Here is a 25,458-nt window from a genome sequence, read left to right on the forward strand (position 1 = left end):
TTGGTCCAGCCCACCTACTGCTACTTCTCCTAACAGCCTCCTGCCCTACTCAGAGAAGGTCAGGCACGTACCTGGGTTCTCCCGAACACTGAACCTGTCCCCCTGGCCACATGGACATCTCAGGTGGGTCAGAGTCACAAGCCTCAGACTTCTCAGATAAAGTTCCTGGTGAGGACCCTCTTTCCTTTGCCATTCTGAGGTGGCAGGCAGGGTGAGGATGAGAAGCAGGCTGGCCATCAGGACCCAACACTTGCAGAGAGCCAGGCCTGGGGCAGGCAGGAGGCGAGGGTCACGGGGAGGGGCTGCTGCAGCCCAAGTCACCTGTGAGTCTGCGAGCCAGACTGCCTCGGCAGGGTGGCTCTATGTGAGGCTGCACTAAGAGCCCATGCCTCAGCCCAGCGAGGCAGAGCTGGGTCCATGGGCCAGGGAGCCGGCTCAGGTCTGCTCTGGGAGTCTGCTGGCTGTTTGGCATCTGCTGTCCCGCAGACTGGCTGGCTGTAGGTGTTTGTTAGAGGTCAGTTCAATGTCCCTTTCCTTACCCAAAGTGTGACTTGGAGACTCAGACAAGGAGTTATGAAGGGCTGCCTGCAGGAGGCAGCTGAGGAATGAGCAGGTGGGTGGGGGTGGGGTGCAGGGAAAGGGCTTCTCACCTGTGTTCCTGTTGGTGGCCGGGGGTCTGGTTGCCTTGGAGAGGCCGCCCTCTGCTTGGGGCTGTACAGTGGGCACTGAGGGGTACTGTGCCTTTGGAGACTCTGAAATCCAAGGAACAGTGCAGGTGAGGGTGAGGGCAGAGGGCATGGATGTACCAGAGGCTGGGTTGTGGACAGGTAGGTGGGGGGCACAGGGAGCCAGGCAGGCAGAAGGGAGGGTCCACAGCATGGGGTGGGAGCTTGGCTGTGGGAAGCCCACTCGACAGCCACCTTTGCTGGGCAAGCTGCCTCCGTGCATACTGGGGGAAAGGTCTGGAAGGAAAGGGATCTGAATGTTGGGAGATGGGGCTGCAGAGAGAGGGAGTGGAGGGGCTGAGGGAGAGGGAAGGGGAGGTCCAGTGGGGTGGATACAGGGTAAGGGGGGAAGGATGTACCCCGAGGGGAGAGGTGGGGGTTGCCTCACAGCCCAGCCCTTGCTTCTGTCTTTGTGGTCGGGCCCTGAGTGGAAGGTGCTGGGGATCCTGGGGGACCCTTCTAGGATCTCCGGTGCTACCCACCTGGCCAGCGGAAGGTCTTCTCCTGGTTTGTGTTGCTGGGGGTGTGCTTGACGGTGCATTTGTACTCGCCTTGGTGCTGTTGGGAGAGGAGTGGGGTGGGGGCGAGCTGGCTGCTTGTCGTGTAGCTGCCCTCTCTCTCTGTCTCAGGGAACATAATCTGGTTCTGGATCTGTGTCCCCAGGTGCCAGGTGACAGTCACGGACTTTGGGTTGTACCCAGTTATCAAGCATGCCAGGACCACAGGGCTGTTATCCTTTGGGAGTTCGCACGCTGATGTGATGGGGAACACATCCGGAGCCTTGGTGGATGCTGGAAGACAGACACAGTGGGAGTCTGAGGTTGGAGGCTCTGAGGACAAGGGGCAGGGCAGGGCAGAGGTCCCTGGCAGCAGAATGACAGGGGAGCCAGGGAGAAGGGGTCCAGGAGGAGTTCCCAGGTTGGCCAGGGCTGGCCAGGTGGCCTGTGCACGCGAATGTCCCGACTGCTGCTCCTATCAGCATAACTGAGTGGGACCCGTGGCTTTGCGGACACTGGGCTGCTGTTGCTGAGAGCCCTTGGAAGGGAGAGGTCTTCCTTCCAGAGGCTTTGGTACCCCTCTGGGCATTTCTGGGACCTCCACCTTCCCTGCTACCCCTAGTCTATCTGGGAACCACTTCTCTTGGGCCCCTGAGGGGAGGAGGGGCCCTTAAGCCTGGGAGTAATGGGCCTAGGGCTGTGTGGCCCCCCTGCCCAGGCCTCCAGCCGTGGGTCCTCAGCTGCTCCGCAGGGGCCATGGGGTCCCTGTGGAGGGCCATGCGTCTGGTCCTCTGAGTGGCTCCAGAGGAGCTGGTGGGATTGGATCCTTCTCTCCCTTATACCTGGCCCCAGGGGCTCTGCTGCCTGGGACAAACCCATGAGCTGGCCTGGCCCCTTGTAAGGGGTGTTATTCATGGACAGCAGGCTGTAGGGTGGCAGGTCCCAGAATGTGTGGCTGCCTGCTGGTCTTGGCTCTCAGCCTCACTTTCCTGGAGACCTGGGTACCCAGGGCAGCTGAGCAAGTGCAGAGTTCTTGCCTGGGTCCCTGGTGGGCCCAGGTGCTCCGTCTTAGTCTAACCTTCTACTCACCCCCTGCCTCCACCCACGTCTTCCCACCACCACACTGACTGTCACTGCTCAGGTGGGGCCAGTTGTTCCCGTTCTTCAGCCTGGTACACAAGGTCATCCGGTGTGGCGGTGGCCCCATCCTCCTTCCCTTCTCCCTTGGGGCAGAACCTGCCGCCCTGCTTTCCCAAACACTGGATGACCCTCCTCTTTTCCCCATTTACATCCTTTTCCCTGGGATTTTCTGAGCAGGATTGTCAACCCATTGTCAACCCTCCACATCCTAGGCAGTATTCATGGCCCACCTCAGAGTCTTCCACCTGAACAGAATCTTCCACCTCTGGGGCCTTACCAGAGGCATCTTTAACATTCACGTTTCTAGCAACATTCTGTTTATGACAATTTATGTATTCTCTAAGATGACAGACGTTTTCTCTATAGCTCTCCTCTTTCTTTCTGAGCCCCCACCAGGATCACCTTTAATGTCCAAATTTCTACCAATAGTCTTCAAGGAAACCTAGACTTTTTCTAACATGCACCTCAAAACTCCCTTCCTAATTCCCTTCCTTGAGCCACCTCTTGGACTTCTCTGTGCTATTTTCACTTTTCCCTGAGGTTCTGGGATGTCAGCCCTGCCAGGCCTCCCTCTACAGCACCACTGGTGAGACACTAAGGATGGGTCTTGTTTTGGGTTGAGTTGTGTCTTCAAATAAATGGACGTGTTGAAGCTTTGACCTGTAGGGCCTCAGAATGTGCCCTTCTTTGGAAGTAGACTTTTGCAGATGCAATCAAGTTAAGATGAGGTCACGCTGGAGGCGGGTGAGCCTCTGATCAAATATGGCTGGTGTCCTTATGCAAAGGGGAAACTCAGACAGACATGCACACAGGCAGAATGCCAAATGAAGGTAAAGGTGGAGATGGAGGAGCTGTTTCCAAAAGCCAAGGAACACCAAAGTTTCCCAGCAAACCAACACAATTCAGGACAGAAGCCTGGAACAGGTTCTCCTTGCCAACCCGGAGGAACCAACCCTGCCCACAGCTTGATCTCAGACACCTGGCCTCCAGAAATGAGAGATAATACATTTCTGTTGTTTCAGCCATGCAGTTGTGGTACTTTGTTACAATAGCTCAAAAGAAACTAAAACAGATTTGGCTTTAGAAGTGGGGTGCTGATTTAATCGATACCTAAAACTGTGGAAATGAATTTGGGATAGGGTAATGTGTAGAGGTGAGAAGAGTTTTGAGGTGCATGTTAGAAAAAGCCTAGGTTTCCTTGAAGACTATTGGTAGAGATTTGGACATTAAAGGTGATCCTGGTAGGGGCTCAGAAAGAAAGAGGAGAGCTATAGAGAAAACATCTGTCATCTTAGAGAATATATAAATTGTCACAAACAGAATGTTGCTAGAAACGTGAATGTTAAAGATGCCTCTGGTAAGGCAACATGTTATTGAAAATTTGAGGAAAGGTGACCTTTGTTATAGTGGCAAAGGACTTTGCTGAATCACATTCTTTTTATGGTAAGTAGGACTTACAAGTGATGAACTTGGATGTTTAGCTGAGGATATTTCTAAGAAAAGTGTTGAAGGCACAACCTGATTTCTCCCAACTGCTTATAGTAAAATGTGAGAGGAGAGAGATCAGTTGAAGAAGAAAGTGTTCAGTAAACAGGACCCACAACTTGAACAGCTGGCAAATTCTCAGCCTGTCCAATTGTGTGCTCTGGAAACAAGGCCAAGGATGTGTCTGGGCAATAATTTGTTAAAGAGATTGGAATCATGACTTATGGATCCAATCAAACATCTCAGCAGAAACCAGGAGTAGAGATGAGGTTATTGAGGATATAACTGTACAGGGCTCTCTTGTCTGATGACTCGAACCCTGATGAATTTCATGGGAAGCTGACAAGGCTTTTGTGAATTATAAAACAGCAGAAACAATGCCAGGTTGGATGGAAGGGGAAGGAGACCAGACACAATGAAGGAAGGGTGACTTTGAGATCAGAGCCAAGGATGAGGAGGCTGTGGGGGCTCTGACCACCATGGGCCAAGAGCATGGGATCACCCCAGTGGACCTGGAAGATGGAGCATTGACCCAGGAGGATGAGCCTTGAGTCTTAAATCTAATGCAGTTTTCCTTGCTGGGTTTTGGGCTTCCTTGGGACCCATGGCTCATTACTCCCTTTTGATGTATACCTTTCAGAATGGGAATGTCTATCCTATGCCTGTCCCATCATTGCACTTTGGAAGCAGGTAGCTTCTTGTCCAGTTACAAAGGTCCACAGATGGAGAGGAATTTCACCCCAGAATGAATCTCACCCTGGGTTTCTTCCACACTTGATGCAGGTGATATTTAGCTGAGATTGTGGACTAAGAGTTGGTGCTAGAAGGGGTTAGCCATCTTGGAGATGCTGCTATGGGATTCAGAAGTTTTATATGTGAGAAGGACATGATTATGAGGGGAGCAGAGGCAAAGTGTCATGGGTTAAAGTGTGTTCCCCTATAAATTCATGTATTGAAGTCCTAACCCCCAGGACCTCAGAATGTGACCTTGTTTGGAAACAGTCTTTGCAAGTGCAATCAAGTTCAGATGAGGTCACCCTGGAGTAGGGCGAGCCTCTGATCTGATATGACTGCTGTCCTCATCAAAAGGGGGAATCTGGGCACAGACAGCACGTGGGGAGAATGCCCTGTGAAGATGGCGCTGCTTCCACAAGCCAGGAGCAGCAGAGACAGCCGGCAACGCCCAGCAGCCAGGAGAGAGCCTGGGACAGACTCTCCCGTGACACAGAGGAGTCAGCCTCACCGAGGCCTCCATCCCAGATGCCCGGCCTCCAGAACCAAGACAGAATAAACTTCTGTTGTTTAAGCCACACAGTCTGGGGTGCTGTGTTGCCAGGGCCACAGCTAATGGATATGGGTGTTGTTCTGAGCTGCCAGCCCCACGGCCTGCACGAGGCCTCCCTGCCCGAGCCCAGCGCAGTCTCCCTAGCCCCCTGGGTGTGCCATGGGCAGTGTGGGACCCCTCACTCCGTCCTCCCCCAGCATGGGAGGTTGAGCCCATGGTAAACTATATGGGGTGAAGCTGGAGCCGGAGGCTAGGAGCCAACTGGGAGCTCACGGCCGGAGGATGGATTTCCCCAGGGACCCACATGTGCATCTCTACCTGCCTCCTGTACATTCTCTCTGAGGGCAGGGCTGGTGCCAACTCGGGGATCCAGCAGGGTCACAAGGGCGAGCCAGGTCCTTGTGGAGAGCACAGTGGGAGGGACACAAGTTGTACCCAGCAGCCCCCAGATGTCCGTGACAGCTGGCTCAGAGCAAGTGCCAGGCTGCTCCTCAGAACCTGAAATGACCTCCTTCTGGGCCCCCAGCTTTTGAGCCCTCCCAAGACACCATCCTGGATGCTTCCTCCAGGACACTTCTATGGCCTTGGGGTCTGCCCAGTCCTCCGGCCTGGTCCTTTCCCCTCAACCACCTGACTCCAGCCTGGTCTCACAACCACTGCTGTCCTTGACTTTGCCATGGACTGTGGGTCACCTCTGGCTGACTGCACCATAGCCAAGTGAGCCTCCTGGCATAAGCCCCCAACTTCTGCTTGGCTGCCATCTCTGAAAAAATCCCCTGTTCTTTGATCCTGCTCCTACCCACCTGGGGAGTCATTTTTTGGCACTGCCCAAAGCCTGACCACCACCTGCCCATCTTCAGGGTGATGGTGGAGACTTACCCTCCCCACCACGTATTCCCTAATGGTTCCTAAGGACCACACGGTCATGCCCCCCAGTCCTCACCCACAAGGGGATAACATTGGGAGCCTGAGCATCTGGGAAATGATGAGGCCCTCGTGATGGGCTTAGCGCCCGTATGAAAGAGACCCCGAGAGCTCCTTCACCCACTTCTGCCGCGTGAGGATGCAGTGAGAAGGTGCGTCTCTGAGCCGGGAACTGGCCTTCACTAGACGCTGAAGTTGCCGGCGCCTTGATCTTAGACTTCCAGCCTCCAGAGCTGTGGGAGGCAAATGTCTATTGCTCAAGCTTCCCAGCCGATAGTGTTTTGTGATAGTCGCCCAATTGGAGTAAGACACTGCGTCACCCAAAATTTTTGCTCCAACTTCCACACCCCTGCCACGGGCGTGGCTGCAGCCAACCCACCCCTGTGCTTCTGTGGGGTGCAAGAGGCCCCCACACTGTGCAGACAGGGCCACCTGCTCTCGAGGGCTCAGCCCATGCCTCCTGGATCCTGGTGGCATGCACCAGACGTCACGAAGGTTTGGGGCAAGGCCAAGACCTATCTGGGCTTGCTAGGAACGGCGGCAAGGTGACCCGGGCAGTTGTAGGCTCGTGGAGTACACACAGAGGCCGCCGAGGCCTGAGCCCCAGTCTCCCAATTCAGGCTGTGCTTGGGGGACCAGGCCTGGAGTCCTCTTCTGCTCAGTTGCCCTCCTTCCATCAGGCTGGGCATGCCCCGAGTCTGAGTCTGGACCACCTGCTCCTGCGGCCCCTTTCCTGGGCACATGGCTTTCCTCGAAACCCCCTGCGCTGACCCAGCACTCTTTTCCACAGCTGCCTTTGAGATGCCTTTGAGAAGCATGAAAGTTTTGAAAAAGAAACAAAAACCCTCACGAGAAAGCAGTTTCATGGATAAAATGTGCATATTTATTTCAGGGCAACAAGCGTATACACAGCAAAGCGGTGTGGGGTGGAGCCCCCGTCGTGGTCCGCACGCCAGCCCGCCCCTGCCTCTCTAGAAGGAAGCCTGTGTTAGAGCACATAGCTGGAGGCCGGGCAGGGAAGAGAAACACGCGCCAACAGGCCACGCAGGCCGGGACCCCAGACCTGGAGGCAGCGCCCCTTTGAGTTCCTGTCTCTGGTCTCCGATGTTCTTCTGTTGGGATCATTTCACCTGCGGGCAACAGAGACAGGGTGAAGTGCTTTCCCCATGGTTAGGAAGGGAGCTGGGGCAGAGGTGACCCAGCAGGGTGGTATGGGGGCCTCCGGGGTAGACGTCCAGCCCAGGCTGCTCCCCGGGCTCCATGCTCCCCGGGTCCCACACTCCCCCTGTGCCCTCATCCCTGTGCCACAGCGGTGCTACCTTGAACAAGGTGACAGTGGTACTGTAGAAGAGGCTCAAGAGGAAGAGGACGATGAAGGTGGAGGCAGTGGCCCACAGGTTCTCAAAGCCCTCCTCGTCAGCACTCACCTCCCCCTCTGCAGGAGACACAGCACAGGGGAATAGGGTCAGGCTGGGGTGGCACCCAGCAAAGCCTGCCCCTGGGGCCCATCCTCTAAGCCTACCCTTGGCCCCTAGGCTGTGCTGCACCCGGGGCGGGGGCAGGGAGAGCAAGTGCAGGGGGGCTTGGGCACTGTTCAGGGCCTGGGCTGGGTCCCTGGAAGCCTGATGCAGCGGGGGCACAGGCCGAGGCTGGGCAGGGCTGGGACCCTGAGGTCTCTTCCCAGGAGCCCTGGGGTGGCGGAGAGAGCGTGGGGGATGCAGCACACAGACACAGGCGGGGGCCGGAGGTTGGGGCCCCAGCGGAGCGGCGGCCAGCGTGTCCTCACTCTCCTGGAGGGGGAAGCAGGGGGTGTGGCCCTGCCCTTGTGCTGTGGGGGTGGGCAGGTGGGAGGACTAAGCTGGGGGGTGCCCCATCTTCACCCCCTCACCAAGGCCCTGACTCTCCAGCTCCCTTTTGGAGCAGAGTCTGCGTGGGGACATCCTGGCAGACTTGTCCTACCCTGCCAGGACCCAGGGGGCAGACGGAGATCTGAGCTCCACAGTGGAATGAGGACATTCGGGGGGCTGCATCCCCTGCACAGATGGGCCCCTGGAGACACCTGGAGCCCAGGACCCCAAAGGGCCAAGAGTGTGGTGGGGACTCCCCAGTTAGGGACAGCACTGTGTGTTGGGTGTGGAGACCTCACTTGGGCCCTGCCTTCCCTGCTTGGGCTCGGTCCTTCCTGGGCTGCTGCTGTCTGACCTCGCCTGCTCCCTGCTGTGGGCTGGGGAGCAGGTGGTCTTTGCAGGGGCAGACTTGCTCCAGCTCATCTCCTGAGGCCTCCTGTAAGAGGAGCAGCCGCCCTGCCCTCTGGGCCCATGCTTAGTCACTGCCTGCCCACAGCACACGGCACAGGCCCTGGTTCTGCTCACCGGTGGGTGTGGGGCTATCTACTGCCTTCATCCAGAGCCTGGCCTCAGCAGGGTTCACATGCTATCCCTGGGGCCGCTGCTCCCCAGGTAGGGTCCAAGCTGGGTGCCACGGCAGCACCTCCAAGCAGAGACAGAAGGACAAGCAGAGCCTGGGCCCAAAGCCCCGGGGCCAGCGTAGCATGGAGAGCAAACTGCTGCAGGGACAGAGTGTATGACAGGGCACCGGGAGAATGCGGGCGGGGGCTGGCCAGCATGTGCACATGTTGTATCTGTGGGTGTGTGCATGTCTGTGTGCACGTGTCCGTCTGTTGTGTGCCTGTGGGTAGACATGCGTGTGTCCACGTGTTAGTGTATGCACGTGCTCCTGCGTGTCTGTGTCGGTGTGTCTGTGTGTGTGCACGTGTCCATGTACTTGTGTCTGTGCGTGTGTGTGTGCATGCACCTGTGTGTGGATGTGTGTCTGTGTGTATGCCTCTGTGCTAGTGTGTCTGTGTGTGTGCACATCCTGCACATGTATGTGTCCATGTGTGCATACGTCCCTGTGTCCATGTGTGTGTGCCTGTAGTTAGTGTTCTCTTTGTGTGCCTGTGCATGGTTGTACATGTGTGTCCACGTATGTTTGTGTATGCGTGTGTCCATGTCTGTGTATGTGTGTGCCCATGGGTTAGCACATCTCTGTGTGTCCATGTGTCTGTGTGTATCCGTGTCTGTCCATGTGTGTCCACACATGCCTGTGTGCTGCCTGTATACGTGTGGCCTTGCTTTCAGCTTTCTTCCTGGAAGCAGTAGGAGGAATGGCAAGTCTGAGGTCAGCCTGCTGTGAGCAGCTGCAGGGAGTTCAGGGGTTTCTAGAAGCCGCTGTGGCACGGAGGTGGGTGAGGCAGGGGTGGAGGCTATGGAGGAAGGTGGTGTGTAGGGGAGGCGCAGAGTGGGTGCAGCACAGCCACCACCCCAGCAGGCTAGAGCATTGTGCACTCAGGACCAGTATCTTTTGAATGGATCTTTTTATTTCTAATTTTATAAGATGCAACATCTCACCCCGTTGACACGGTTAGTTTGTGTGCACACACACAGAGCGGCCGGCCGCCCTGAGCCTGTGGGCAGGCCAGCAGGGTCAGTAGCAGGTGCCAGCTGTGTCGGACATGACGAGGGACACGTTGTACAGGGTGGGTTTACCGGTGGACTTGTCCACGGTCCTCTCGGTGACCCTGTTGGGCAGGGCCTCATGGGCCACGACGCAGGTGTAGGTCTCCCCCGTGTTCCAGTCCTCTTCAGACACGGTCAGGATGCTGTGGGCGAAGTACCGGCCTGGGGCCTGGGGCTCAGGCATTGGGGCACTGGTCACATACTTCTCCGGGGACAAAGGCTGCCCCCTCTGCATCCACTGCACGAAGATGTCCGCGGGAGAGAAGCCCGTCACCAGGCAGGTGATGGTGGCCGACTCCCGCAGGTTCAGCTGCTCCCGGGCTGGTGGCAGCAAGTAGACATCGGGCCTGTGCATGGCCACCCCTGTGAGAAGAGATGGTGGTGAGGGCGGGGCAGTGAGGGGACTGGCCTGTGGGCTGGGGGCAAGTCCCCTTTTCCCCAGTTGCCCAGACAACGGGGAAGTGAGGGGTGCTCTCCACTATGCCCCAGAGGCCAAGGGAGGGTCCCAGGGAGTGCAGGAAGAGGGGCAAGAGTGGGGCCTACCCTTGGGCCTGGAGATGGTCTGCTTCAGCGGCGAGGGCAGGTCCGTGTGGGTCACGGTGCACGTGAACCTCTCCCCGGAGTTCCAGTCGTCCTCGCAGATGCTGGCCTCACCCACGGCGCTGAAGGTGCCATTGGGGTGGCTCTCGGAGATGTTGGTGTGGGTTTTCAGATCTTCGCCATTCTGGCGGGTCCAGGAGATGGTCACACTGTCGTAGGTGGCCAGGTCTGTGACCAGGCAGGTCAACTTGGTGGACTTGGTGAGGAAGATGCTGGCAAAGGATGGGGGGATGGCGAAGACCCGGATGGCTATGTCTGGATCTGAAGTCAAGAGAAGGGAGTCAGAGGTGGGGCAGGTGTGGATGCGGGCGGAGGCATGGTTCCCACCCAAAGAGTAGCAACAGCCTCTGCCGAGCCCCTGCCCTTGGCCGCTCTGGGAAGCCAAGGCTCAGGGAGCAGATGGCTGCGTCTGGGTGGTGAATGCCAGACCCAGGTGGACCCCTGTGTGTCGGTGGGTGCCGCCCTCGGGGACAGGTCACTCACTGGGGTCACACACGGAGGACACGTTCTTCTGGAAGGTCAGGCCCCTGTGATCCACGCGGCAGGTGAACACGTTCTGGCTGAGCCAGTCTCTCTCGCTGATGGTCAGTGTGCTGGTCACCTTGAAGGTCGTGGGCCCAGACTCTTTGGCTTCAGCCTCCACCTGGCCCGTGGTGATGCCAGACCCCACCTGCTTCCCCTCGCGCAGCCAGGACACCTCAATCTGCCGGGGGCTGAAACCTGTGGCCTGGCAGATGAGCTTGGACTCGCGGAGGTTGCCGACGAAGCCGTCTCGGGGTGGGATGAAGACACTCACGTTGGGAGGCCGCTCGGCAACCACTGCAGTGAGGGACACGCATCAGCCCGGTGCCCGCCACTCCCGCCCCCTTTGGCTCCCTCTCTGCCCCTGGTGGGTGGGCCCCGCCCTCACCTGGAAGAAGCACGTTCTGTTCTTTGTTGCCATTGGGGTGCTGGACTTTGCATACCACGTGTTCGTCTGTGCCCTGCATGACGTCCTTGGAAGCCAGCAGCACCTGCGAGGTGGCCGTGTACTTGTCCCCTCTCAGGACTGAGGGGAAGCCCCAGACACCTTTGCTGATGTCAGAGTTGTTCTTGAATTTCCAGGAGAAAGTGATGGAGTCGGGAAGGAAGTCCTGTGCCAGGCAGCCAACGGCCACTTCGTTTGTATCCAACAGGGCATTCTCACAGGAGACGAGGGGGAAAAGGGTTGGGGCGGATGCACTCCCTGAGGACCCGCAGGACAAAAGAGAAAGGGAGGGGTGAGGAGCTGCCTCCTTGTGCCCTGCCTGTCGGTGCTGAGTGGCGTTCTGAGAGGCCCTCTCTACTTGTGTCCCACTGTGGCTGCCCCACCAAAGCCAAGGCCACCTGCAGGCCTCCAAAGCCCAGATTATGATGGCTAACAGGGGTGGTGGGGCCGTGGCGAGGCCTCGGGTCTTTGTCCAAGGCTGTCGGGGCTGCAGGCCTCAGCCCGTCCTGCTGCCGGGCCCAGCGCTGAACACCTGGGCAGACCTGGGGTCTCCTGGAGCAGGTGGAGCCGCCCCTGCCACCACTCAGTTGGCTGCCCTGCTGCACTCTGAGGCCTGCCTGCCCCTGGCTCCCTGCTCAGAATGGCTGAGGGCTCAGGTTTGGGTGGACCAGGCCTGCTTTCCCCTGAGGCAGCAGCAGGTAGGTGCTGCACACACTCAGCTCCCAGCACATGCAGCTGGAGGGCCCAGGTTGCATACCTGAATGGGAAACCTGGAGCCACACACCCTGCAGGCAGCCAATAGAGAGCTTGGTCCCTCCAACCCAGCTTATGCTGCCCCCATCTCAGCCACACTCCAGCTACCCTGAAGTCTCCCCAGGCAGACAACCCAGGCCTGGGAGTGAGTATAGGGATGGTGTAGACTCAGCTGAGGCTATCCATCTGTGTCCGACAAGATCATGAAGACTGGCCCAGTGCCATGTCTTCCAGTTCATCCCAGCCCAGGCAAGCTCAATCCAGCTCAGCCAAGCCCAGCTCAGCAAAGCCAAGCTCAGCTCAACCCAACTCAGATGAGCTCAGACCAGCTCAGCCCAGCCTAGCTGAGCTCAGACCACCTAAGACCATCTCAGCTCAGCCCAGCTAAGCCCAGTATAGCCCAGCCCAGTTAAGCACAGTTCAACACAGCCCAGCTCAGCACAGTTCAACCCAGCTCAGCCCAGCTCAGCCCAGCCCAGCTCAGCCCAGCCCAGCTCGCTCAACCCAGCTCGGCTCAGCCCAGCTCAGCACAGCGTAGCTTAGCCCAGCCCAGCCCAGCTCAACCTAGCCTGGCTCAGCGCAGCCTAGCCCAGCCCGGCTCGGCTCAACCCAACTGAGCTCAGCCCAGGTCAGCCTGGCTCAACTCAGCCCAGCCCAGCTCCGCTCAACCCAGCCCAGCTCAGCCCAGCTCAGTCCAGCCCAGCCCGGACCAGCTCAGCTCAGCCCAGCTCAGTTCAGCTCAGCTCAGCCCAGCCTAACTTGGCTCAACCCAGCTCAACTCAGCCCAGCCCGGACCAGCTCAGCTCAGCCCAGCTCAGTTCAGCTCAGCTCAGCTCAGCTCATCACAGCCCAGCCCAGCCCGGTTCAGCTCAACCCAGCTCGGCTCAGCCCAGGTCAGCCTGGTTCAACTCAGCCCAGTCCAGCCCAGCTCAACCCAGTTCTGTTCAACTCAGCCCAGTTCAGCCCAGTTCAGCCCAGCTCATCCTAGCTCAGCCTAGTTTGGCTCAACCCAGCTCGGTTCAGCCCAGCCTGGACCAATTCAGCTCAGCCCAGCTCAGCCCAGCCCAGCCCAGCACAGCACAGCTCAGTCCAGTTCAGCCCAGCACAGCTCAGTTTAGCTCAGCTCAGCTCAGCTCAGCTCAGCCCAGGTCAGCCCAGCACAGCCCAGCCCAACCCAGCTCAGCTCAGCTCAGCTCAGCTCAGCTCAACCCAACCCAGCTCAGCTCAACCCAACCCAGCCCAGCTCAGCCCAGCTCAGCTCAGCCCAGCTCAGCTCAGCCCAGTTCAGCTCAGCCCAGTTCAGCTCAGCTCAGCCCAGCCCAGCCCAGCCCAGCCCAGCCCCNAGCCCAGCCCAGGTCAGCTCACCTCAGCTCAGCTCAGCTCAGCCCAGCCCAGCCCAGCCCAGCTCAGCCCAGCTCAGCTTAGCCCAGCTCAGTTCAGCCGGGCACAACCTGGCTCAGCCCAGCCCATCCCAGCTCAGCACAGCCCAGTTCAGCTCAGCCCAGCCCAGCCCAGCCCAGCCCAGGTCAGTTAAGCTCAACCCAAATCATCCCAGCTCAGCTCAGCCCAGCTCGGCTCAGCCCAGCTCAACCTGGCCCAGCCTGGTCCAGGTCAGCCCAGCCCGTACCGCCCAGCCCAGCTCATCCTGGTTCAGCTCAGCTTGACCAAGCTCAGCCCAGGTCCGCTCGGCCCAGCTCAAATCAGTTCAGCCCAGCCCAGCTCATCCCAGCTCAGCCCAGCACATCCCACTTCAGCTCAGTTCAGCTCAGCCTAGGTCAGCTCAGTTGAGGTCAGCTCAACTCAGCCCAATCCAACCTGACTGACCCCAGCGAAGCCCAGCTCACCCTAGCTCAGCTTAGCTCAGCTTAGCTCAGCCCAGCCCAGCCCAGCTCAGATCAGCCCAGCCCAGGTTAGCTCAGCCCAGCTCATCCCTACCCAGGTTAGCTCAGCCCAGCTAAGCTCAACTCGGCTCAGCTCAGCCTAGCTTGGCTCAGCCCAACACAGCACGCTCAATCCGGTTCAGCTTGGCTCAGCCCGGTTCAGCTTGGCTCAGCCCAGTTCAGCCCGGCCCAGCCCAGCTCAGCGCGGCCCAGCCCAGCTCAGCTCTGCTCAGCTCATCTCAGCTCAGCTTAGCCTAGCCTTGCTCAACTCAGCTCAGCTCAGCCCAGCTCAGTCCAGCTCAGCCCAGCTGAGCCCAACCCAGCCCAGCAAAGCATAGCTCAGCCCAGGTCAGCCCAGCATAGCTTAGCTCTTAGTTCTCTAGCAGGCTTAGCTTTGCTCAGCTCAGCCCAGCTCAGCCCAGCCCTGGTTAGCTCAGCCCAGCTAAACTCAGCTCGGCTCAGCTCTGATGAGCTCAGCCCAGCTTGGGTCAGCCCAACACAGCCTGCTCAGCCCAGCCCAACCTAGCTCAGCTCAGCTCAGCCCAGCCCAGGTTAGCTCAGCCCCAGTCCAGGTTAGCTCAGCCCAGCTCAGCCCCTGCCCCGGTTAGCTCAGCCCAGCTAAGCTCAACTCAGCTCGGCTCAGCCTAGCTTGGCTCAGCCCGGTTCAGCTCAGCTCAGCCCAGCCCAGCCCAGCCCAGCCCAGCTCAGCCTAGCCCAGCCCAGCTCAGCCTAGCCTTGCTCAGCTCAGCTCAGCTCAGCCCAGCCCAGCCCAGCTCAGCCTAGCCTTGCTCAGCTCAGCCCAGCTCAGCCCAGCTCAGCCCAGCTCAGCCCAGCTCAGCCCAGCTCAGCCCAGCCTAGCCCAGCCCAGCCCAGCCTAGCCCAGTCCAGCCCAGCCCAGCAAAGCATAACTCAGCCCAGGTCAGCCCAGCTCAGCACAGCTCAGCCCTGCTCAGCCCTGCCCGGCTCAGCCCAGCTTAGTGCAGCCCAGCCCAGCTCAGCTCAGCTAGTGCAACTTAGCCCAGCTCAGCTCAGCTCAACCCAGCTCAGCTCAGCCCAGTTCAGCCTTGTTTAGTCTAGGTCAGCTTAGGTCAGTTTTGCCCATCCAAGGCCATTTCTGAAAGCTGGATGGAGTTGTCATGGCTGGAAACGGTCAGCCCACCAGACCTGCTTGTCTCAGCTAAGGCCATCTCATTGCTAGGTTCCTGCACAGGCCGGCTTTCATCTTTTGTCTCCCTCTACTTGATACCCCAGTTTCCTGCAGTCCTGCCCTAGCACCACCTGGGTTTTGGTTCCAAAGCAGTACCAATCATTACCACCCTCCACTACCTGGGTGGAATATTTCTTTGCTGCTTTAAAGTTATTAGAATATCTTCAGAATTAGACCGAGAATTTAGGAGCCTGTACTGTGATAAAAATGAGGAGCTCCCCTTGCTCTAGAATCGGCAGCATAGCTTCTGCACCGATTGGAGGGTACTGAAATGCTCAAAGCCTCCACCTTCTCGGAGCATCTCCTCCCTTCTGAGTCTGAAATAAACCCCTGCCTTTAAATTCCCTCTAGATAACAGTCATCATTGGAAACAACCAAGAAATGCATTTTATCTGAATTTGCCACTTAAAATTCTGCCATTTACCGCAAATCGCTTTGGAAGGCATGGGCTACTTTCAAGGGTGCGATGACCTAAGTCAATGATTTAGACAAGTGCGATGCCAGTGGGGCTGAAGCATCATGACTCATGCCATCCGCATTCAGAGGTTGCGAAAGAGCTCGGGTGACCTCTCCGTCAAATGGGCTTTAGGGAAAGTTAAATGGGAGTGACCCAGACAATGGTCAGTCAAAAGACTCACACGAATGAGTCTCCTGCTCTTCATCAAGCAAAGACCAATTCCCCTTCTAGTGCAAATAAAACATCAAATACAAAGGTTTAAGAGAAGCGAATGCAGCAGCGGCGGCTGCCTGTCTCTTACCATGTCGGGTGTGTAGTCACTGCGAGCCCTGCAAGGCTTTGGCATGGAATTGTTCCTCCAAGTCCATTAACAAGGGCTGGGTCCTGAGCAGCCAGTTGGCCTGGTGGCAGAAGCCACTCATCCCAGCTCTGGGTAGTCCGGGGAGACCCAAAGCCCAGCCCGGGCCTGGCAGGCAGCCTCCCAGAGCCTCCGCTAGGCCAGTCTGGCTGAAGCCGAATCGGTGATTCCGAACAGAACCCGTCCTTCTAAGGTGTCTCCACAGTCCTGTCTTCAGCACTATCTGACTGAGTTTTCTCTTAAGCCACAGACTAACATGTTTAACTGAAATAATTCAGGATAATGATGCATATTTTACCTAAAACTTACCCTAAAGTGAGTAGTTGAAAAGTGGTCTTGAAAAACAACTAAAATGAAGGCCACTCTATCAGAATATCAAAGTGTTTCTCCTTAATCACAGAGAAAACGAGTTAACCGAAAAAGATTGTGAACATAGTTATTATAAAAATAATGCTCTGAGGTATTGAAAACGTGTTTGAGATTAATTATCACATGAAGGGATAACAGACTAATTTTAAAAGTTTTTTGAATGCAGTCATAAACTCTCCCTAAGACTGTTTAATTTCTTAAACATCTTACTGTAAAAATGAATGCAGTTTAGAAGTTGATATCCTGTTTGCACAAACTAGCAGTTGATAAGCTAAGATTGGAAATGAAATTCGGATAGTTAAAAAAAAAAAAGAGCCTTTCCAGTTTCGGTCAGCCTCACCTTATTTTAGAAACGCAAATCGTCCAGGTGTTGTTTTGCTCAGTAGAGCACTTTCAGATCTGGGCCCAGGCGAAACCACCTCTTCACAACCAGAAGTGGTAAATTTACCAATTGTGTTTTTTTGCTTCCTAAAATAGACTCTTGCTTCCTGCCACCTGCTGTGGGTGCCCAAGACCCCCATGCAGCCATCTTGACTCTAACTCATCATCCGCTCCCAGCTTCACTCAATTAATTAAAAAAATAAACTTGATTTATGATGCTCAAAACTCAGTCCTGCATCAGAGCCGACAGCACTGTGCTAGTATTTCTTAGCTAAACTTACTTTGGCCCTAGTTCCAGAGACATACCACTCATGGGTGTTAATCAAATGATAAGAATTTCAAATACTTGGACAGTTAAAAAAATTAATATACTTCAAAATCTTTCACATTTTTAAGTCATAATTGTCTTAACCATTTTTCTCTGGAGCCACTTCAAACATATCCTGTCTTTTAACATTTAATAAGCACGACTCTTAAGATGAACAATCCTTTTCTCTTGGAAACCAACTTCAGGGCACTGAGCTCCTGGGGCCTCCCTAAGCCTCTGTCAGGACAGCAGCCACCCTTTCTGGACTACCCGTGCCCCGACCCTGCTCTCATCAAGACCAAGGCTACACATACGTCCTGGCTGGATTCACCCACTCTGACAGTTCTCTTTCCAGCCAACAAAGAATTTAAGATGCAGGTTGGCACACAGCGCACCTCATAATTCTAAGGAAAATGTTTCATGATTCGCTGTGTGTGCAGCGATCTTGCAGTCCTACAGACACCGCACCTGAGACACATTCCTCAGCCATCACTAAGACCCCTGGTTTGCTCTGGCATCTCGTCCAAATGTGGCTCCCCAAGCCCCCAGGCTCAGTTACTCCATCAGACACATCCAACCTAAGTCCCATTTTCCAAAGGCATCGGAAAATCCACAGAGGCTCCCAGATCCCCAAGGCACCCCAGTGCCCGTCCCCTCCTGGCCAGTCCGCCCAGGTCCCCTTGGAACATGTCCCGAGGACCAGCCTGAAATGCTCAGAAAACCCCACAGGCAATAGCAGAAAACAAAGGCCCTAGAGTGGCCATTCTTACCTGAGGAGACGGTGACGACGACCCCTTGGCCCCAGGCATCCAAACCGTAGTAATCACAATGGCAGAATGTTCATCCTCACCCCACAAAAACCCTGGGCGCCCGGCTCGCATTGTTCCCAGCCACCCAGAGACCTTCTGTCTCCAGGCGTCACATGGAAGCCGACTGTCCGTGTCCCTGTCCTGCCCTCTCATGGAACCCTCCGCTGGCCTCCCACGTACCCCACATTCTGGCCTCACCCCTCAGAAGCCAGACCGCTGTCGGCCTAGGACATCCAACTGCAAGCAGACGGCTGACAAGTCACCCCCAGGAGTCCAAACACCCCGGCGGGCACCCGTCCCAGAGAGCGGGTGCCTTGGAGTGGGACAGAGCCCTACCACACAATCGTCACCACAGCCCCTGAGAATGCTCCAAATGAAGCAGAGTGGTCACCCCAGACCAGCCAAAGGAACCCCCAGCTGCCGACATCTGTGGCTGGACTTGGGGAGGAGACGCTGGGTTCCCATTCGAAGGGACCCTCTCCCTGGCTTTCTTTCTTGACCTCCAAAGTGCCTCCAGGACTCTGACCCTGAGACCCTGGCAAGCCGAGTCTCCCTAAGTGGACTCGGAGAGGGGGTGGTGAGGACTCACCTGAGGAGACGGTGACCAGGAGTCCCGGGCCCCAGACATCCAACCAGTTGTCACATTGTGACAACAATGCCAGGACCCCAGGCAAGAACTGGCACCCGCTAAGTCCCTGGGACCCTCTCAGACGGAGCCCGTGGAGGGCCCAGGGGTTGTTGGGCCAAGGGAGCCCAGAGGCCCAGGGTGGCCCTGACCACAGAGAGACCCCTGCTGCCTGGGCTCAGGAGGAGGGAGCGTCTGGAGCCCTTGCCCCTTGTCTGTGTGGCCGCTGTCGCCTCAGGGTGTCCTCCTGAGCCCCCCAGGCTGCTCCAGGGCTGTCTTGGCAGGAGACCCAGGCACACTTATTTTCCCCAAAAAATGCAGCAAAACCCCTCAGAGTTAAAGCAGGAGAGAGGTTGTGAGGACTCACCTGAGGAGACGGTGACCAGGACTCCCTGGCCCCAGTAGTCAAAGTAGTCACATTGTGGGAGGCCCCGTTAAGGGGTGCACAAAAACCCTACTCTCCGACTGTCCTGGGCCAGCTGTGGCAGCCAGCCCCGTGTCCCAAGGTCATTCTGTCCCCAGCACAAGCATGACTCTGCCCACCCTTTGTCCCAGGAGCAGAGTCCCGATTCCCAAAGAAAGGCCTTCTGCTGAACGTGACCCTGCACAGACCAAGGAGCCACTGGACATTATCTCCCAGCTCCAGGACAGAGGACGCTGGACCCAGAGCAAGGAGGCAGAAAGAAAGCCATCTTACCTGAAGAGATGGTGACCCTGAGCCCTTGGCCCCAGAGATCAAAAGCATCACACAGGGACACAGTCCCTGTTCCTGCCCAGACACAAACCCGTCCCCATGCGGGACACTCGAATGGCTCACATGGCCCAAGCACAGAGCAGAGGCAGCCGGTGTCCCTGTCCCCAGTCACACAGATCACCAGGCTGAGACCCAGGCTGGGAGGGGTGATGTTCCCAGCCCTGGCCCCAGCTCTGCCCACAACTTCTCCTTCCCATCCCTGCCCTCGGCCTGCTTGCCATCTGTGGAGGGTCCCTGATGGAGCTGAAGCCCAGCGGGGTCCCTGACTGTCCTTGGGGGCTCTAGCTGGCCCCAGGGCTAAGTGACAGCAGGGCTCTGGCATGCAGCCCATGGCAGAGATCCCAGGATGGCAGCTGGTGTGGCCTCAGGCCAGACCTAGACCAGCTGCAGACCCCAGAGACCTGGCCTGGTGCCTGGACAGAGAAGACTGGGAGGGGGCTGCAGGGGGACTCACCTGAGGAGATGGTGATTGGGGTGCCAGGGCCCCAGAGATCGAAGTACCAGTAGCACAGCCTCTGCCCTCCTGCTTCTCCCATACAAAAACACACCCTCCGCCCTCCTGCCAGCCTCCTTTGCTGAGCACCTGTCCCCAAGTCTGAGGCCAAAGCCCTTGCCTGGCCCAGTACACCTGGCTCCCCACTATCCCCAGACAGCAGACTCACCTGAGGAGACGGTGACCAGGGCGCCCTGGCCCCAGAACTCGAAGTATTCAGCCACAGTGAGTCAGCCCTGAGCCAGGAGCTGCAGAAACCCACAGCCGGGGTCCCTGGAGGGCATGGTTTTTGCAGAGCTTCCTATCACTGTGTCCCCAGTTAGCACAGTGGTTCCCAGCTGAGCCAAAACCCTGCGGCTGGTAGGGGGCCTGCGGGGCCTGGGGCTGGTCTGGCTGCGGTCCCCAGGGCGGGTCGGGTCCAGGGGCCCCCAGCACCTTTGGCAGTGCTCTCCCTTCCGCTGTTAGCCCCAGAACATGCGGGAGACCCCAGCCCTCAACCCTGCCAGTCCCTCTTGAGTCTCCTGCCAGTCATTTGCTGCCCTTGAGAATCATTAGAGTGCTGAAGGCTGCCGATTGTGTTTTTCTTTTTCTTATGTAAATTAGAGCAGATCTGAAGCTGGGTCAGTCACGCCACCTCTCATTGCTTGCTTTCTGAGTTGTTTTCCCAGCTGCAGAGAGACCCAGGTGGCAGTGGCTGGGGGAGCCTCCTGGCCTGCAGGGCCACGGCCCCCCCCGAGGGCTCCTCGCTGGCCCGCAGGGGCAGGGAGCCTTTCCTGCTCTGATCCCGTCTGTGGGGCCCGGCGTGGGTTGCCTGGCTGGTTCCACCTATTCACCGATGTTCCACTGAATGGGAGGCCTCAGCGGGTGGCGCTGGGTCTCACTCACCACAGAGCCCTGGCGTGGGCTCCCTGTGTGTCCACCAGTGTTAGGTCCCTTCCCTGCGCCTCAGCTGGTCCTTAATGAGGTCTCAGCTCTTCCTATGGCGGGTGCCAGGGAAGGTGCAAGGTGGTCTACAGGGAGCCCCTCCCCAGGCCCACACTGGCTGCCTTCCGCCGAGTCTGGGTCAGGGGCTTTGCAGGCACCACTGGCCAGACGCGGGCTGGGTGGGGCCCTCGGGAAGGCCGAGGCCCGCCGCCAGGCGTGAGCATGGGGGTGTGCCCGGCGAGGGCCTCTGCTGGGGTGAACTGATGGGCACAGGGTGTCTGGGGGAGGGGAGTTGCCCCTGCAGGCTTGCTGGGGAGGGTCTATGTTGGGGCAGAGTTCCAGGGAGAGGAATAGGCAAGGCAAAGGCTGGGAGGCTGGGACCTGTCATTGGAGGTCGCAGGTGGTTTGCTGAGGCGGGGTGGAAAGGGGGCCTGAGTGCCTTGAAGGGGCTGAAGGGTGCTGGGGGCTTGCTTAGAGGCTGCTCAAGAAGACTCCCTCGGGCACCGTGCGGGCAGGGATGAGGGGTCTGGGAGGGAAGCCTCGATGTGGGGAGAGGGTTGGGGCTCCTGTAGGGGTGTGGACAGAATGGCGGTGGTTTGTGGGGTTTCCTACAGGGGTCCAGGCAGGACGGGGGACTCTGAGGTACTGTCTGGGGCAGTGGATCTCTCTAGACATGGTTGAACAGTTGCCAGCATGGGGACGGAGTCTTAGGCTGGGAATGGTGAGATAACCCATCTCTAGCCATGAGGGGCTGAGAACCCATTTGATTAGGGGTGGTTGGGCCCTGATGTCCAGGGAGGCACCTGTGAGGGGGCGAGGTCGGGGAGTGAGGAGGAGGGTGGTCTGGCGCTGGGGGAGTGGTTCTCTGGCTTAGGACTTCTGGCCCTGGGGGGCGCAGGCAGGGTCAAGGGTCAAGGGAGCAGGCTGAGGGTGGGCTGTGCCTCACGCCCCCATGCCTGGGCCTCTGGATCCCTGGGCTGGGGGAGGGAGGGCCTGGCCTTCCCTCTCCTCCTGCACTGGGGTGCTGCTGTCTGAGGAAGCAGTGGGGTTCTGAGCTGCCCTTTGAGACTCACTTGGGCTCACAGTTCATGGTAGGACTCCTTGAGCCCCCAGACCCTTTCCCAAGGCTCTTCCTCTGATGGTCTCAGCTCTGGGGCCTCCTGCATCCTTTGCAGAGGTGAGGGGTGGGGTTTCCAGGTCCCTCCAGAAGCACTGGCTCCACCCCTTGCCCGCATCCAGCCCTGCCCTGGCCCTGCCTTTTCACACACTTCAGAGGCCCGTTCAGCTCCAGCAGACACACAGGCACATGAGGCCCCTGTATATGGTCCCTGTGTGCAGATCTGTGGAGGGGCCAGAGATCCCCATGCCCATAGCTTTGCAGGTGTCTGGGCCCAGCTCCTTCCACAGCATCCTGTGGCTGAGTCCTGGGAGCACACCCTCTGCCCCCACCTGCCACAAGGACACACCAGGGAAAGCACACGAGTGTCACAGACATGGTGGCTGGATTGTGCAATGCGTGGCCAGGGCAGGGCCCACAGGCCAGGTCGAGTTGGCCCCCAGCCTCTGCCCACAGCTGGCATCTCCTGGGGTACCTGTCCCCCCTCAGGGTCACTTAGCCTGGATGACACTTCCTGGCCTGGCTGCCCTGAGCAGGGCTGGGAGCTGAGCTGAGAGCTGCAGCCCCAAGGGCAGTGGAGAGGGCACTCTGCTCACATGGCCCATGCACTGTTTAGGATGCAGCCTTTTGATCCTGCTCTGCTCACGTGGCCCTGATAGCCACGAAAGGCTATCAGGACATAGCCTTTCGATCCTGCTGAAGAAAGTCCTTGAGCAGGAGCAGCTCCCCGGCTGTGACAGGGCCCTGGACATCCAAGCCAGAGGGAAAGGCCAGGGGTCAGCAACAAGGGAGGGTCTGGGCCCAGAAGCAGGGGGGCAACACCTACTCTGGGCACTGAGTCTCTGGACTGTGCCATCCTGGAGAAGAAGAAGCCAGAGGCGACCCTTGGCAGGGATGGCAGGCCTCACTGGAGGACAGGGCACTGCAGCAGGTCTCCATGCCTTCCAGGCCTACGGTGCAGCTTGGCGAGCTGGCCAGGCTCCAGGTTGGCGAGGGGCTGGCTCTGGGCTGGCTCTGTGGTGGGCCAGATGGCTGGAACACAGGGGTATCACTGTGAGGAATGACGCATTCTGTCACTCCCAGGCTAGGGAGAGCGCGTTGTATCCCTTATATCCGAGGCTCTGCTTCTGATGGTCTCTGCTGCTAGAGATATGGTTTCCACGCTTCCACTGCTGCTCCTCCAGCCCGGCACTCTGCTCTGGGAGGAAGGCCCTTCCGGGTAAAGCCACAGCGGAAAAAGTCTTGCTGCTTCATTTCCCAGGTTAGAAGCAATGCAGGAGCACACCGCTGCTACAGCTGGTGAATCTAGAGTTTCTCTCCACTGACACCCAATTCCTCCCTGAGAGGACTGGGAGAGTGAGGAGAAGGTCTGAGGAGAATCATCTTCCCTGGCATGGAGCTTGACATTTTGTCCCAGAGGAAACAGTGGAATTTGCTTGGGTTGAATTTTGCCCAAGTTTTTTCAGCTTTCCCTATTTTATGTGTAATAATCTTGGGGTCCAATTTGAATGTCTCTTCCTTTTAATAGGCAAGTTAAGACCATTCACGTTTGTTGTTTTCATAGATCTGTTTGGCTTCAATCTTAGTAGTTTATGTTCTCTATTTTTATACTTTCAAAAGTTTTCCATCTTAAGTTTTCTTATTCTTTGATAGCTTCTACGTGTAGTGGCTACCTTTATAACTTTCCAAAATATTCTTTGTTCTTCTTTGGATAGTATACTTTAGTTCTTTACCATATACAGGTATGAAATTACCTGGTTTCCTCTTCCTTTTCTCCTCCATCTCTAGCATCATATGATTGTAGTCAGTAATATTATTTTCTTAAAATTTGTTTGTACTGTCTAATATGCCAGATTTGATTTTACTGATGTCCTTTGGCTGAGAGTTATTTGGAGTGGGGCAGTAATTCAGAAGTGCTATCTCATATTCTGTGTTTTGATCATTGTAAAATGTCCACTTTGTCAGGCAGACACCATTTCACCTCTGTTGAGGTCACACAGTCCCCCACAGTCATTTCTGTCTTAGTCTTGCAGTTAAGGACGCTTAATATTTACTTTTAGTTCTTGGCCCTGAGTTCTCCAAGCACCTTTTGATGGCTGGCGGTCTTCCTCTAGTAGTTTTATCATGAGATTACGGACTATAGAATGTTTGGAACTCCTTTTCAGCAGCCTTTGTTCTTGAAGAACAGTTGGCTGTATATAGACTCTGGACTATCCACCACTTCTTCCCCCCTTGAGAACCCTACAGGTGTTGTCCTACCATTTACTGATCTTGAATGTGGCTGGTGAGAAATCTGGGATTGGTCATCAACTACCTTATAGATGATTTTGTGTGTGTGTGTGTGTTTTGTGTTTTTTTTGGATTTAGTTTTTTTGAATTTGTGCCCAAATTAGTTCTTCCTAAAATTAATTACCAAAAGTAATAGAACAGAAAGCATACTTACATCTAATTCAAAAACTCTATCCTGAAATAAAACAAGATTGCCCCCGTATTGGTGGGCAATAAGAGCCAGAGAAAATTGGCTCAGAATGGTGGCTCCTGAGATGTCTACTAGCAAATGCACTGGACTCCATTCTCTCCTAGGGACTCGGATTGTGTGTATATCATCTCTTCTTTGCCTGTCTTCCATATCTGTCACCTCTTTTTATATATTTTATTTTTCAGAACTTTTATGGGTACATAGAAGATGTATATATTTATGGGGTACATGGGATGTTTTGATACAGGCATGCAATATGAAATAATCACATCATGGAAAATGAGGTATCCATCCCTTCAAGCATTACCCTTTGTGTTACAAACAATCCAATTATACACTTTTGGTTATTAAAACTGTAGAACTAAACTATTGACTATAGCCACCTTGTTGTGCTATCAAATAGTAAGTTTTATTCATTCTTTCTATTTTTTTGTACCTATTAACCATTCCCATATTTCCGTATCCCCCCATTACCGTTCCCAGCCTCTGGTAACCATCCTTTTACTCTTTACGAACATGGGTGCAATTGTTTTGATTTTTAGATCTCATTAATAAGTTAGAACATGTAATGTTTGTCTTTCTGTGCCTGGCTTATTTCACTTAACATAATGATCTCCAGTTCCATCCATGTTGTTGCAAATAACTCAACTCATTCTTCTTTATGATTGAATAGTACACTGTGTATGTGCACCACATTTTCTTTTTTTTTTTCTTTTTTTTTTTTTAAATTTATTTATTATTATTATACTTTAAGTTGTAGGGTACATGTGCATAACGTGCAGGTTTGTTACATATGTATACTTGTGCCATGTTGGTCTGCTGCACCCATCAACTCGTCATTTACATCAGGTATAACTCCCAATGCAATCCCTCCCCCCCCGCCTCCCCATGATAGGCCCCGGTGTGTGATGTTCCCCTTCCTGAGTCCAAGTGATCTCATTGTTCAGTTCCCACCTATGAGTGAGAACATGCGGTGTTTGGTTTTCTGTTCTTGTGATAGTTTGCTAAGAATGATGGTTTCCAGCTGCATCCATGTCCCTACAAAGGACGCAAACTCATCCTTTTTTATGGCTGCATAGTATTCCATGGTGTATATGTGCCACATTTTCTTAATCCAATCTGTCACTGATGGACATTTGGGTTGATTCCAAGTCTTTGCTATTGTGAATAGTGCTGCAATAAACATACGTGTGCATGTGTCTTTATAGCAGCATAATTTATAATCCTTTGGGTATATCCCCAGTAATGGGATGGCTGGGTCATATGGTACATCTAGTTCTAGATCCTTGAGGAATCGCCATACTGTTTTCCATAATGGTTGAACTAGTTTACAATCCCACCAACAGTGTAAAAGTGTTCCTATTTCTCCACATCCTCTCCAGCACCTGTTGTTTCCTGACTTTT

General features: G+C 55.9%; 2 gene segments (V, D, J or C); both read right to left on the bottom strand.

Moving 5' to 3' along the window:
* Positions 1-25,458, bottom strand: part of LOC112628818 — a 1,133,279-nt gene that overhangs the window by 78,906 nt on the left and 1,028,915 nt on the right. Inside the window, 1 exon segment of the C gene segment in view lies at positions 19,704-19,740. Within this exon segment, the coding sequence occupies positions 19,704-19,740 (37 nt within the window).
* LOC112628814 overlaps positions 6,917-25,458 on the bottom strand; it is a 69,465-nt gene continuing 50,923 nt past the window's right edge. The window contains 6 exon segments of the C gene segment in view: positions 6,917-7,491; positions 9,605-9,937; positions 10,118-10,435; positions 10,658-10,993; positions 11,085-11,399; positions 18,985-19,056. Of these exon segments, the coding sequence occupies positions 7,178-7,491; positions 9,605-9,937; positions 10,118-10,435; positions 10,658-10,993; positions 11,085-11,399; positions 18,985-19,056 (1,688 nt within the window).

This window comes from Theropithecus gelada, chromosome 7b, assembly GCF_003255815.1.
Source record: "Theropithecus gelada isolate Dixy chromosome 7b, Tgel_1.0, whole genome shotgun sequence".
NCBI lineage: Eukaryota > Metazoa > Chordata > Mammalia > Primates > Cercopithecidae > Theropithecus > Theropithecus gelada.